Source organism: Coptis chinensis, chromosome 7 (genome assembly GCF_015680905.1).
Source record: "Coptis chinensis isolate HL-2020 chromosome 7, ASM1568090v1, whole genome shotgun sequence".
Taxonomy (NCBI): domain Eukaryota; kingdom Viridiplantae; phylum Streptophyta; class Magnoliopsida; order Ranunculales; family Ranunculaceae; genus Coptis; species Coptis chinensis.
Genome location: NC_141462.1, coordinates 67,137,213 through 67,152,854, shown reverse-complemented (window position 1 = coordinate 67,152,854; position 15,642 = coordinate 67,137,213). Strand labels below are relative to the sequence as shown.

Genomic DNA, 15,642 nt, shown 5'->3' with positions numbered 1-15,642 from the left:
TGGCCCTGCTTGACAAATTATACTAATAAATCATAATAATTTTCTGTCTAGACAAACCCATATATAAAAGGGTAAAAACTATGGAAAAGGTGGACCACTCATGGAAAAGAAATAAAATAGGCGGTCCACTATAGAATGAAATGGAAATGAAATAATTTTAAATGGTATGTTTTTTAAACCTTAAAAAAAAAAAAAAGCTGGGGAAAATAATAATCGTTTGTTTTCAGCAAAAGTTATGGAAAGGAATAATTGTATTGTTGGGTCATGGGTGTTAGTTAGTAGTAAGTCCCTATTTTTATTTCCTTTCCTTTCCTTTCCACAAAAATATTCGGGGTTTAGCTAAGGACACAAAACCTTTTCCATTTCCACGATTTTGTTTTCATATGGAAAAAGCTCTCATTTCTTTTCCATTGTAAACAACGCTTAAAAACTATGGAAAAGGTGGACCACTTTTATTTTCCTTTCCTTTCCATAGTGTTTTCATCATAACAAACACACTCTAAGTGTGTGTTTGAGTGTGTTTGTTTTGACGGAAATACTATAGAAAGAAAAGGAAAAGAGGTGGTGGTCCACCTTTTCCATAGTTTTTCACGTGTTTGGTTGCCCTGTGGTAAGGAAAAGTGTTTTCCGCGTGGAGACAAAACCATAGAAATGGAAAGGGTTTTGTGTCCGTGCCATAACCCAAAAAAATTCACGGAAAGGAAAGGATCCAAAAAAAAAAAAGAGATCGAACCATTCCAACAACCACCACACCCCTTCTTCATCTTTGACAACTATCTCCACTCTTCAATCTTCAGCTCTCAAACTCTACCTCAGGTACTATCTTCTTCCCTTCTCATTCTCTTATGGAATAAACATAAATATTTTTTTAGATATTTGAAATGTCTTATTTTTTGCTAATATGTCGATCTTTAATTCTTTATACATACTACAACCGGAATGTTCTTGTTTAAAGCTTGTTACTGAACAGTATGATTTGACAAAGTGGGACAATGCATGGCTATTTCTTTTATCAATTGTTAGATCCAAGAGTTAAAGCAATTACGTAAAATTGCAAAAACAACTCTATATATATTTCGATCCGAATTGGAAAGAATATTTATTTCATATGGTCGGGTACAGTCTTACTTTCTCCCCTGGAATACCGCGGTGATTTTAGCACAACATAAAATAATTTAAGAGTTAAGACATTCCCAACGCCTTATTATTTTGTTGCGTCAAGACCAAATTAGGTGCATGAAGAATAGCTTATAAGCTTCAGTTGTCGTTTTCACTAAAAATAAAATAAATAAATAAATATATATCGAAAAGGAAAAATTATGATCATTTAAACAAAGATGGGCTTCTTCTCGATCTGCATCTCTAGCTCTTTTATATATGTATGTTTCAATCCACATGCATGCTCCACCTACTTCAGAAACATTGTTCTAAGAATATTATGTCGATCAAAAGGCAAATACTTGAGGTCAGTTTAGTTAGTTAAGATATGAACATCTTAATCAAAAGTTATATGTGCTTTTCTATGTGCTTTTCTATTTCATTAACATGGGTTGTTTCATGGGTTCTAGTTCTACTTAATTATTAAGAATTTAAGAGATCGAACGCACAATGCAAGCAATGTGAGTGAGAGGGATATGTAAAAAGTGTTAACTAGTTAAAGACAGCCTATGCTAAAGACGACTGATCAAATGATTTAAAGGGTTTTGAACTCCCATCGTAATATCTTTATTACCTTTGTCAAAGTGGGACAATGCATGGCTATTTCTTTTTGTGGATTTGATCGATCAGAAAAAAAATTACTAGCTTTTTAGTTTTTGGTTAGTATGAATTGATTTCATTTGAGTTTAGTAAGAATTGATTTCATTGGAGTTTTGAATATTCAAAATTTAACTCTTAGTAAGAATTCTTTCATTGTTCTTGTTTTATGAAATTTTGAAATACCCATTCTTAATCATATGAGTTTTTTTTTATCTCATTCTATTAATCATGGTACAACTCCTTGGTAGTATTATATGCTTATCTATTAATTGTAACTATGTTGATCAATAACAGCTGTCTTAGGAATATGGATGACTACGAAATAGCTGCAGTCTTTTGTGTAATTGTTGTATATTTTATGATATCACGCGTGCTTGAGAACATGCCTATTGATAGGGCGCCACATAGAAATCGCGACTACGAGAGACACCTAGCTCTAGAGAGGTTGTATTCAGAAAATGATAATAATTGTCATAAAATGCTCCGGTTGAATAGAGCATGTTTTAATAACTTATATGAGCGACTTCAAAAAAGAGGTTTGATTGCTAGTAGGTGGGTTCCTGTGAAAGAACAAGTAGCAATGTTTCTTTATATTTTAGGCCAAGATACACTTGTGGGGCCTACTGCTTGTTTGGACTATGATAAGGTCACAAGAAACTATCCACCGACATTTTCATAGAGTTTTGCAATTTGTATTGAGGCTTGATAGGGAATACATAAGACAGGCACGTCAAACGAACTCCCCAGCAATAGGAAGTAATCTGAAGCCTTGGGCCATGAGATATTTTAAGGTAAACCAAGTTATAAAATACTTACTCTTAAACCTAAACCTAGCTAGCATTTGTCTTAAAGGTATAAAGTTAGTCGTAATTTTTTTTTTTTTATTTCCTCATTTTATAGGATTGTGTTGGTGCAATTGATGGTACTTTCATACCGGCAATGGTACCTATAGAAGACCAACCACGGTATCGCAATCGGAAGGGGAATTTAGCACATAATGTTCTAATGGCTTGTACATTTGATATGAAAATATTATATGTATTGGCTGGATGGGAGGGTTCTGCTCATGATAGTCGGATATTAAGAGCTGCTCTAAACCATCCAAGGGAGAGCTTGTTTGTTCCACCTGGTAAATATTACTTAGCTGATGCCGGTTACCCACTTGCCTCAGGCTTCTTAGTTCCGTACCGGGCAACAAGGTATCATTTATCTGAAATTGGAGAAATGGCGACACGAAACGAGAAAGAGTTATTTAACTTTAGGCATTCTTCACTACTTAATGTAGTCGAGCATACTTTTGGACTTTTGAAAAAGCGGTTCGCTTATTTAAGGGTAACTCCTTATTACAGTGTGGATACACAAGTTGATTTAATCATAGCTTGTTGTATACTACATAATTTCATACGAGAGGTTGATCCTGGCAATGTTGGTGGATGGGTGGATGAACCGGATGTGGATGAACCTAGAGATATGGGTAGCCAAGCTCAGGATTATAGTGCACTGAGGCCAACTAATGAGTGGAAGTTGTTCAGGACCAACCTTACTGAGAGTATGTGGAACGAGCGTCATATGTTTCAAACACAAAGAGAGTGATAGACCACTTTTATGTTTTTTAGTTATTTATGTGTTGTATTTGTTTTTGGGTGGTAAGAATATGTACTTGCATCTAACATTTTATACAAAGTGTGAATTGCACATGTTATTATTTGATTATATGTTGTTGATTAAAACGATGAAATCTAAATTTTATGGATCTTTTCAATTCCTACGTACTATTTTTTTTTTATAACTTATATTATGGAAATAGATGTGTTATAATCATATAATAATTTTAATAGGAATGGCAACACAAGCAACACCTCAAACACCACAAGTACCAGTATGCGATCAGAAAGGGAGACTAGTTTGGACTCAATCTATGGATGATGTCATGTTAGAAGTTTTCTTGGAACATCTTGCAAAGGTTTAAGGGGAACCGGTGGATGGAAAAAAGAAATCATATTTTTCGCTGTCACTGAGGCAATGAGAGATCAGTTAGGTTTTGCTATCGATATTGAACACGTTGAAAACCAAATCAAGACAAAGAGGGCTGCGGTTAAATCATTCAAAGATTTGAGATCTTTTTCTCATAGTGGTTTTGGTTGGAATCCGGATACAATGATGATAGAAAGTGATGCTTCAGTATGGGCAGATGCAATTAAGGTAAGAATATTTATACGAACAAGTTTTGTTAGTTATTGTAGTATAGTGAGTATTTTAATTATTTGATTATTTGATAACATAGTTATTAGAGGTTATTCTTTGATAATATAATATGTTAGTTATTGTAGTGTAGTGAGTATTTAGTTATTATAGGTTTATATTTTATTGTGTGAGATGCAAATGCAATGATACAAAGGTTGAGGAAGCATTAGAACACAAGCTCTTGTTTATGCCTGTGCAATCCAGCTTGTGTTGTTAGTGCCCGAGCTAAGATTTTATGTTCCTTTAATTTTGTGACAAATAATATAGTGTGTAAGCAGTTTTTGTTGGTTTAGTTTCTGGTGTCGGTTCAGAAGATTCTTGAAAAATCGTGTTTAAGAATTTGGTCTCGGGGCTTGAATAAGATTTTTAGATCTGCGAGTCTACTTTCCAATACAGTTGGATTCATCTTGTTTCAATATCTGCACAATAAGTTATGACTGTTTTTGTACATAATGGTCAGCCTGGATTTTTCTGACGAAGTTCTGTGTTTGGTGGCGTTCTGTGCATTTTCTGTTGGGAACCTACTTTCATGGCCTGAACGTTAGTTGTAGACAATTTAGTGTAGTTTCATACCCAATTTACCTTGTACCAATCCAAGTTATAAAAATAAAGTTACGACAGTTTTAGTGCAGATAGGTCAACCAGGATTTTTCTGACAAAGTTCTGTGTTTGGTGCGTTCTGTGCATTTTCTGTAGGGAACCTGCTTTCATGGCCTGAAAGGTAGTTTTAGATAATTTAGTGTAGTTTAATACCCAATTTACCTTGTACTAATCCAAGTTATACAAATAAAGTTATGACAGTTTTAGTGCAGATAGGTCAACCAAGATGTTTCCTGACGACTTTTTATTTGTTGTTAGGCTAAGTGAATTTCTGAGTTGGTATCGGTTTTTCGGGTGTGAACAAATGTTGTAGAGGTTGGAGTTTAGTTTCTGACCCATTTGGATTTGTGTCAATCCAACTTATATAGAGAAATCTAGGATTATTTCAGTAGAGTGTGGTTAATTATGATTTGATTCTTGATTATATATATATTGAACCGATTGGTTCAATATTTTTTTATTGAAATCCAACAAATATTTTTTTATGTCGCAGGAAAACCCAAAAAGGAAGACCTATAAAGGAAAGCAAATACCTAGGTTGCTGGAGTGGGTTGAAGTGCTCGAAGACAATATTGCTTGTGGTAACATACAAAAAACTGGTCTTACGGCGGATGAAGATGCTACAATGGCAAGTGAGATGGACATGTCATCGCAGGTTCAGTATTCAGATACTTTGCTTAGGGAAGGCATGCGTATCCATATAGATAGCTTCCCACCAACTAGTAACGAGGGTGGAAGCTCCCACATTGCTACTTCCCAACCATCAAGTCAGTCTGCCCGTCCAAACAAATTGCCTCAGAAGAAGCGCAAGAGCATGGAAGGTGGAGGCAATGATGTTATGGAAGGCATGAGGCTTGTTATGCAGAATGTAGCAGATTCTTTGAGTGTGAAGAGTGAAATTGAGCGTGAAAGGACTGAAATTGAGCATGAGAGGATTGCAGTTGAGGCTAGTAAGAACAATGCTCTAGCCCTCACTTGGGACCAAATTTGTTTAGCCATTGATGAAATTGATGTGTTGGATGAGGAACAAAAGATTGCAGCTATGGAGTTGTTTTCACAAGATGGTGCTGAAAACCTGAAAATGTTTTTTCTCAAGATGAGTACCAACAAGCGTGCTAGTTGGTTATTGAAGAAGCTTGGTAATAATTGAGTGGATAGGTTCTCAAGTCTTTTGTGGGTGTTTTAGATACACTTTGGATATGTTTTAATGTGTTCTTTTTCTTTTTATGATGGAGTGTTAAAATCTTTTGTTGTATTTCAGATCCATTAACTGTTTTGGATGTTTTCAAGATTACTGAAGTTTTTTATTATTGCTTTAGTGAATGCAACAATGGTTTATGTGTTTGAGGGAGTTCTCTATTAGTATTGTTATACAATATTATATATGAGTTTGCAGGTGTCATACAAGTGTTTATACTCCTAAAACAGGGTAGTTTTTGTCTTTTTTTTTTTGGTTTTATATGTTAAATTCATTTTAATTTACAAGTGTCATGTATATATCCGCAAAATGAAAAAGGTCATGCCATTTGTTTTTTTATTTTATTTTTCCCCAAGAGCAATGAGTTTTGGAGAAAAATAATAAGTAGCTTGGAGAAAAATGACAAGTAATATGAATGAATTATTCATGTTTCCAACTTTCTTTTCCTTTCCACAGCTTTTGCATAACAAATAGGATTATTTCTTTCCTCAGTTTTACTTTCCTTTCCACAGTTTACCAAACAGACACATATTTGAAACTCTTTCCATTCCATTCCTTTCCATAGTGGACCATTTTTTTTTATTTCCTTTCCTTTTAATTAGTAAAATTTAAACAAACACACCCTTCCTTTTTTCGAAAAATATAAAAAATAGAAACCCTAAATAAAGGAAGATTCACTAAATTGTAAGTTACCTTTGGCTAAAGAACATGCTTCCTTGAGCAGATTGAGCAATTGATTGTGTAAATCGAAAACCCTAACTGTCATAAAGTGGGGAGAAGAAAATAAAGGAGAAAAAGGAAAGGAGATGACGGCTTACTTCAATGAGCAACACCAGTGGTAACAACAACACCAGCAACCGGTTTCTCTTAACTTTTTTCTTTTCTTATGTGAGATGAGCGTGAGAATGAAAACCTTCCCCCTCAAAGTTTTCATCCACTTTAACTTGATTTTATTTTCAGGTTTTATATAATTTTATATCGAAAAGCTAGGGTGCTAGGGTGCACCTGTGAACCACACATTTTTAAATTTTTGACCGGGTCTTTAAGTTTTGAGGAAAAGGAACAGTGAACAACAAGTGAGGGTAAAAACGTTAATGCGACAAGTGAGGGTAAAAATGTAAATGCTCCCTCTTCTCTAAACAAAAAAGAGTTGTGCTTTAATGGCAGAAACCAATAAGTCGGAAAAGATGTGCTTTAATGGCAGAAACCAAAAAGTCGGAAAAGAGACAATCGGATTAATAAGTTTGAGGTCGGATCATACCTCATTTCAATAAACCGGATTCACTTATCAAAAAAAAAAAAAATAGTATGATATATGAGGTCGGATGATATATCTAACCGATATATAATGGCAAGTAGACTACAATGTTATTTGTTGTTGGATACTTAATTATATACTATATCTAGTAATTTAATCGTAGTATGCTACATCTAGTAATTTAATTGTGGTATGCTATATCTAGCAGTTTAATAGTGTTATGCTACATTTAGTAATTTAATATGCGTATGCTATATGTAGTAGTTTAATAGGAGTATGCTACAAGCAAAATGAATAGTTAAGGGTAAGAAAGTAACAACACATCTTCTCTCCCTCTAACATTTAGAATGGCGCGAACTAAACTTTTCCCTCTCACTAAAATCCGTTCAACTTGAGAACTCTTGCCTCCATTTCTCGTAGTGTACTTTGATCTTCAACAATTATAAGTATGAGGTTAATTGATTTCTTTTTTGGCTCCTTCTCTTTTTGTAAAATTTCACAATTGAATGGTGTATGATTTAATGTCAAATGAAGTTGACATTGAAATTTTCCAAAGTGGTATATGGTTTGAGCACCATAGTTATTTGGTTCTGACCATTATACTGTTTAAGCATTTATGTGTTTTTTTTTACTATTACCACTGTGATTACTTCGTAGAGTAAGAAAACGAGTGAATATGCACTAAAAGTGCACTTGTTTCATGTAGCGATCCGATGATGAATCACTTCTCGATGTGAAAAGAAGATTGGCTTCAAATTCATATTTTGATAGTTTTACGTATGAGGATAGTGATTTTGTGGATGTCACATCTATGGGGGAGGGTGAAAATGTTGAAATTCATGGGAACAGTGATAGAGACAGTGACGGGTATGATGCTAGTAGAGTTTTCGAAGCAGACAAAGCAACATTCTATTCTATGTAGTTCAAGACGACTGAGGAGGCTTTCGCAATTTACAATCAATATGCAAAGTTAGTCGGTTTTAGTGTTCGTAAAGATACTTATAGAATACGTACAGATGGTGTTCGTGTTAAGCAGAGATTTCTATGCTCAGCTGCTGGTGAATGAAATGTAAACAGGGTGACACCCAGAAAACGCGACATCGAATCCAGAGAATCGAAGGCCATCAGTAGGTTTAAATGTAACCCGCTTTGAAGTTGGTTATGATTTTGAATCAAATCTGTGGGTTGTGAAGGATTTTATTGGGGAACACACACATCCACTTGTACCAGATCCGAGCTCGATGTTCTTAAGATCACATAGAAATGTAAGTGAAGAAGATTTGCAATTTGCTACGAGCCTAGTTGATGTTGGTATTCGTAAATGCAAGGTGATGGATGTTTTTGTACATAGGGCTGGAGGTTTCTCAAGTGTTGGTTTTTTGAAGAAAGACTTGTATAATCATATGGGGCTTGATAGGAGAAATCGATGTATTGATGGTGACGCCAACACATTGTTGGCTTTCATGGATAACAAGGTGAAGGGAGATCCCTTATTTCATTACAATTATAACTTAAATGAGGGTGGGCAGCTGGTTAGACTGTTTTGGGCAGATTCCATCTCACGTGAGGACTACAGTTGCTTTGGAGATGTATTGTTGTTTGATTCAACATACAAGAGCAACCAGTACATGATGCCGATTGTTGTGTTTGCTAGAGTGAACAACCATCGACAAACAATAATGTTTGGTTTTGCATTGTTGACGAGTGAGTGTGTGGAGTCTTACGAGTGGGTATTGAATCTTTAGTTGGCGCGATGTATGGCAAACACCCTAAGTCAGTGATCACTGATGGTGACCCGGCGATGCGCGAGGCTGTGAGATCTACTCTCCCAAATTCGAAACACCGCTTGTGCTGTTAGCACATTATGAAAAATTGCCTAAAAAATATCCACATGCTTGGATTTTCAAAAGATTTCTGCTCTATTATGTTTATGAAGTGCTCATCCAATGAGTTCGAAGAAAGGTGGGAAACACTCCTGAAGAAATTCTAAGTCAGTAATAACAAGTGGGTGAACATGATATACAAGAAAAAAGAGATGTGGGCATAATCATATCTGCATGGTGAGTTCTTTGCGGTTCTGCGAAGCACTCTTTCGGCGTTGTGAGAGTATAAACTCCGTAATCCGGCTTCATGTGAAAGTTGGAATGCAGTTGTTTGAGTGTTTGGAAAAATGAAAGTGGTAGTTGCAAATATCTGGCACCGAGAGCACGAGGAAGAGGTGATGACGAAAGTAACCAAACCAGTCCTTCATACCCACTTGAACGATTATGCAAATCAGGCTACATCTATATATACGCGAGCTGCTTTTGATTGTTTTAAGAAGCAATTAAAGGACGAAGTGATGTACACTTTAGACGATACAAAAGATGTGGGTGACAATATTCGTGTGTACACCATGAGTTGCCATTTGAATAGGCGAAAAAAGTCAATTGTGAGATACAATGTTGTATTGCAGGATGCTAGCTATTCATGTAGGCTATTTGAGTCATCTGGATTTCCATGTAGACATATCATTTCAGTTTACAAACATGAGGATGTTGGTGTGATACCTCAGGGCTACTTTTTAAGGAGATGGACACAGGATGCTAAATTGGTTGTTCGATTAGGAGAACCCAACTTTTCAGAAGATGAAGATGATGAAGATGAAGATGAAGATGAAGAAGATGAAGTACAGAGCTTGCAAATCCACTACAGAAGATGAAGAAGAAAACGACCAACAGTAAAAAACCATCAAGGACGAAAGCAACACCTATGAAAGCAGTTGATACAGCAAAGAAGAGAAAAAACAAGGAAAATGTGCATTTAGAGTCAATGGGGAGGGGGATCAAAAAGCGATGCCCGGGAGAGAAAGTCAAAGACAATTTTTAAGCTTGTTGTTAATTTATGGATTTTTAAGCATAAGCATTTGAGTTTTTTGAGGTTGGATTATTTAGAGGAATGTAATGCTATTAAATGATTGAATCTGAATAAATTCTATTCTATTATTTATTTCCATGCATAATCTATAGGATATACAGTTAGCAACTAAGAAGAGGGAAGGGAAGGAAGTGGTGGTTCAAAGAGTGAATGAAGATAAGAAGAACAAGAAGGAAGAGAAGGTAGTGGATGAAGATAAGAAAGAAACAAAATCTTATCCTTTTCGCTCAAGCTTGTTACCAATTTTTTATCTTGCCAATAAACTCCGTGAGTCAAAAGTTGGTGTTGATTTCAATGATCTAATGGGTAGAACACCATTTGGTCACATTTTTAGAGTGTTCTTTGATGATTTGTTGGACAAACAAATGTTGGTAAAAAAAACAAACATCATAGTAGATATTATTAAAACTTACGATGAAAGGGAAGAAGCATTCAAGTTAGGAGAGGTGTTTGTCAAATTAACAGCTGAAGATGTTTCTAGAGTGTTTGGTATGCCAATGAATGGGAGTCATGTGACTACAAATGTAGATGAGGACGAGTTGAGTAAAACGGGGTTTGTGACTCGTCACTTTGGCGGAGAAAAGAACTTGTCCAAGGAATTGATTGTAAATGCTATTTATAAAGTGGTGAATTCATGGAATGGCAAGCAAGATGAAGATGACTTCATCAAACTTATTTCATTATCCATTATCACCACTCTTCTCTTTCCAACACCATCAAGAACACAGTGGTGGTTTTTGAAGTACTTAGATAGTGTAAAAAAAATGAATGAAGTATCCTGGCCAAAAGTGATACATCAAAACCTTATGTGCCGAATGAAGATGTACTACCGTGAGCCTACAAAAGTAAAATTTTGCGCAGTTCTTCTTTTGGTAACTTACAATCTGAATTCACTCTAGTTTAGCCTTGTTTTTTTGTCATTTTATTATTAATTTCATTTTTTACATGTTTACTAACTTTTTTTTTTGTGGCTCTTGATATCAGTACTGGTTGTGTGATCACGTCAATTTGGTTAATGCAATGCCAAATAGAGGTGCTGATTATGTACCTTCGTTCACAAGATGGGATATTGTAACACTCAGCAAAATGCTTTGTGCCCAGGCCTTGCCAAATTTTACCGTGGACAAGGTGAGCGAATGTATTAGAATTTGAAGTCATTTCCCTTCCCCCTATCAGTCTTCTTTGAAATTTCGATGTCGTCAAAATTTCATTCCAATTATGGAAGTAGTTTTCACTGTCCGGAACTCTGTTGCAATGTCAAGTTCATTTCATATTGATTTGATTTTTTATCACTTGTGAAGTTCAGCTTCTTTCCCATGTCAAATGAACTTGACACTGATCATGACACATGTCAAATGCATTCGACAGTAATTTTTTCCAATGTAATTTTTGTCCAGACAAATCCCCTATTTTCAATGTCAAATGAACACTTTACATTGCATTCTTATTGTGTGAAGTTATTATCGGTGTTTTCAGGTGACTGCCGAAATCAAATTTAAGGAAGTGGAGCTTGTTATGTTGACAAGTGATCCGATTCCAACAGAAGAGGACTTAAGGGGAAGGTGTATTAAGTTGGAAGAAAAAAAATCAAAGCCTGCGGGCAGAGAATGAAGCCTTGAAGGCCAAATTAAAAGAAAGAAAAAAGGATGCTAAAGAGAAGTCCAAGAAGGAGTCTGGGGTTGAGGCTGAAAAGGAGATGTCACCTTTTAGAGATAATGATATCCAAACATTGCCATTGACACCGTCTGTTCCAGTGGATGTGATGCTAACAAATGAAGCCAACAAAGAGGAGCTGCAACCGGAGTTACGATCAATGGTTGTAAATCAAAAGAAAAGGACGAGAACGCCTACACAAAAAGTGAAGAAGAAGAATGAGAGAGAGGAAAACAGAAACTGATTATGGTAATATGTGTTGACAACTGTCCGCCTATAACAAATCTTGGTGAAAAGCTACTTTCAGTATAATCTTCAACAGCGTTTCAATGTCTTAATTCTCGAAAGCAGCTAGTGGTTGGGAGGTTTTCAAGTCCGCATGTCAAGTAAGTATGTAAAATCTAAGTCTATCTGAAAACCTTTTATGATGCCTACTGTTTATTTGACTGTAAAGAATGCGTAGTTATATGTATTTGCAATGACAATTGAATAGGTCATCACCGAGATGTATATGTTATTGTATTAACTGGTGTATGTATTGTATGTGTTTCATTGCAGCACCGTTGCTTGGGATGGAGACACAATTCAAGTACACGGTAAACAGTTGGAAGAATTGATGCTTGATAGATTTCTTAATGGCCAGGTGTGCCAAACACACATTTTGTTCTCAACTTCTCATATATCATCGATGAAAATTGACTTACTTCTGGGATGCACTATGCAGGTATTAAATTGGTATCCTCGAGAGATAGAGAAGAAAATTTATCTTGGTCGTAAGCCTCAGAACGGACCACTTAGCCATTACTTTGACACTATGACTTGCGTATGTTCGAAACCTAGGGTTATATAATACACAGTTTTGCATACTATTAGTATTGGTATATTCATTACATATTCTTAACGGTATTCTTATTAGGTTATTATTAATATTTTTTTTGATCACGGATTTGGGCAAAACACCTTAAGAAGGTTTTTTTTATTGATCCACTGCATCAACTTCACGAAAATGTTAAGAATCTATTCTTTCCTCTTAATAGTGGAAAAACAGTCAAAGAAAATGGGGGATACCATTAGACGCTCCTACATTATAACATGATGGATAACGTATGGACACACTTTGATTCAATGAACACAAGATATCCCCTCACATCTGTTCCCTACAAGAATGCCACGAAAGTAGTGAGTTACTAAACTTGAGTTTGTGCACTTGCATGTGAAACTGTTTTGTTGTCGATCTTAAGTTGTAGGTTTTGTTCAAGTATTTCTGACTGATGATATTTGTCATATCTTCTATCAATTTGAAATGGCAACACAGATGGAACGTGTCTATACAATTTTAAATGAACACATTGCGCAGAAGAAGAGCAAGAAACCCTTTTTAAAGGCTACGTTGTTGGAAATTGGAAAGTGCCCTCAACAACGACCAGATTTGTAAGCACTTCTAGCCTAGTTCTTTTGTGATAAAGTTTGTCGAACACTGGAAATGTGACGTGAGATTTTTAATACTTCTTTTGTTTGAGCTTTAGGGTGGACTGCAGACTATTTGTGTGCAAATTCATGGAGTGGAAGGCACGTTCCATTGATCACTTCCCAAAATTACACCAAAACGCGATGACTGATTTCAAGGGGGAGTTAGTGTACAAATTACTAACCGATGAACCATACTGCTGGAAAGCATAATAGAAGCAACACCCCCAAAAAGCAAACGAATGTTGATGAGATTAACTGGGGGCTTACAACTGAGGATGCATTGGATTTGAATGTGGATGCTATGGATTTGATTGTGGATGCTATGGATTTGACTGTGATAACGTTGGAATGAAGTATCCGGATTTCGTTAGCAGTTAGGGCTCGAGTTGGTCTTGTATTAGTTATGTTAGCTAAGTATCGTAGTTGTATTTGCATGAGCTACTTGTTTGAAGAATAGACTAATTGTATTAGCTTATGAGCTCTTTTATGAAATCAAAAACTTGGCTTGTTTCCTTTTCTTTTTTAAATGGTGTATGTTATGTTAAACTGACTTCATTTTAGTTTTGGAATGAAGATATGATGGCTTAAAACAGTTCAGACAATATCACCTTTTATGTGCTTTACTTTTTAATATGGCACTTTATGTGACATACTTACATGCATTTACTACTATGAAATCAGTTCTGAATATAACACTTATTGTGATATAACATTGAATATGATACTCTATGTGACATATTCAAGCATGTTCAGTACTATGAAATCAGTTCTTAATATCATACTTATTGTGATATAATTTCGAATATGATACTCTATGTGACATATTAAGGTGTGTTTAGTACTACGAAATCAGTTCGGAATATCACACTAATTGTTATATAACATTCAATATGATACTTTATGTAACATATTCAGGTGTGGAAATCAGTTCTGAATATGACACTTTATGTGGTATAATTTGTAATATGATACTCTATGTGACATATTCAATCGTGTTCAGTACTGTGAAATTAGTTATGAATATGATATTTTATGTAGTATAGTTTTAAATATGAAGCTCTATGTAATTTATTAAGGCTTGTTCAGTACTATGAAATCAGTTCTGCATATGACCCTTTATGTCGTATAATTGTCAATTTGACAGTCTGTGAACATCTTAACCAACAAACCATGAATAGATCAGACTACAAAATCATACACAAGTCATGAATATGAAAGTTAATATAAGTAGAGAAATAATAACATTGTATCCCATCATAACCAAAACAGATCACCACAAGTCAACTTACATTTCGAATATGTTACAATAAGTTTCCAAAAGAACAACACTATTACAAGATTCACAAAAACCGAAGGTCTTCAAGTTCCAACGTCAATTTGGTTGAGGCAATGCCAAATAGAACAACACTATGATAGACATTAAAACAAATGCTAATTAAAAGATTGACAAAAAGCTTAGGTCTTCGAGTTTCAACGTCTCCAAACTATCGAGGCAACAAAAAAGACGTGCAAACTTCTTGAAGCATACGTTCTCCATATCATCTATGGGCGCATTTTGTTTAATTTCGACATTACCATTGAGACAACAATTTGTTGCCATAAATAAGCCATATCTTCCTGCAAGTTCATATACAAATCCGCGTGGTTAGTCAAAATGAAGATTTAAGGTAACTAAACTATAGATAATTAATTGGACATATTGAGAAACATACTAGATTGTGTCAAATTGTTACCTGATCAAACCAATGTCCAACTTTCCTCCGTCCCAAAGCTCCATGAATTTCATCATGAACACCCCACAGTAAAGCTATACATATAAAGATACGTAGTTACTACTTTCAAAGATTGCACTAAACTCAAATTTGAAACTATAAGTTAATTAGGGCCATAAGATAAGATATATATACCCATTGTGTTGTTGTGGCACATCTTTGTATTTCCCGATAACCCAGTCTTTCACATCACAATTTTTGGCATGAAAATCCCCAATCAGAAATAAAGTGTAGTGCATTTTCGTAACCTAACAAAACACAAAAGTCAAATTTAGTTCGAAAACATGAAGCGTGGACTGTGACATATTCTCAAATAATCACAAAAATACTTTTAAGTTACAAAACTCACCATAAACTTCATCGAATCCATCCCTCCACAAATGTAGGATGCGCTACCCGCAAGAGAGTTCAATATTACAACTTTGCAAGCACTAGGATCAAAGACATATAGCCACTAGTGATTACTGTCGACGACGGGCACAAACCACTACACAACCACAATCAAAAGTAGTTCAAGGTGGAACTCTACCAAAGTTGGGAACTACCTTATCAAACCATGAGTCATAGTAGACTCATCTTACCATTCGATATTCGCTAATATCATTGTCCAATTTAATTGCACGAGCCAAGGAAGTTAGCTGCGTCTCATTTTTGGTTTTAACCTATAAAAAACAACATTGGGTACTCAAAAGGTATATCATCATGTTAGCCTTTTATTATAGAACAAAACCATTTTCACTTCATACCTTACTCGCACCCATTAAGTAAAGGTA

The 15,642-nt window shown here is 35.3% G+C and overlaps 1 protein-coding gene across 1 annotated transcript; it reads left to right on the top strand.

Moving 5' to 3' along the window:
• The first annotated feature begins 8,074 nt into the window (after positions 1–8,074).
• Positions 8,075–8,803, top strand: LOC147488477 (protein FAR1-RELATED SEQUENCE 5-like). Its single transcript, XM_086574391.1, has 2 exons — positions 8,075–8,116; positions 8,252–8,803. The coding sequence occupies exons 1-2, from the start codon at positions 8,075–8,077 to the stop codon at positions 8,801–8,803; spliced, it is 594 nt and encodes a 197-aa protein (XP_086430517.1).
• Positions 8,804–15,642: the final 6,839 nt, after the last annotated feature.

Bases quoted from the DNA above. Each gene is read 5' to 3' on its own strand.
- LOC147488477 (XM_086574391.1), top strand. From the start codon at position 8,075: ATGGTGTTCGTGTTAAGCAGAGATTTCTATGCTCAGCTGCTG. The intron at 8,117-8,251 runs GTGAATGAAATG...TGGGTTGTGAAG, and splicing joins ATTTCTATGCTCAGCTGCTG to GATTTTATTGGGGAACACAC.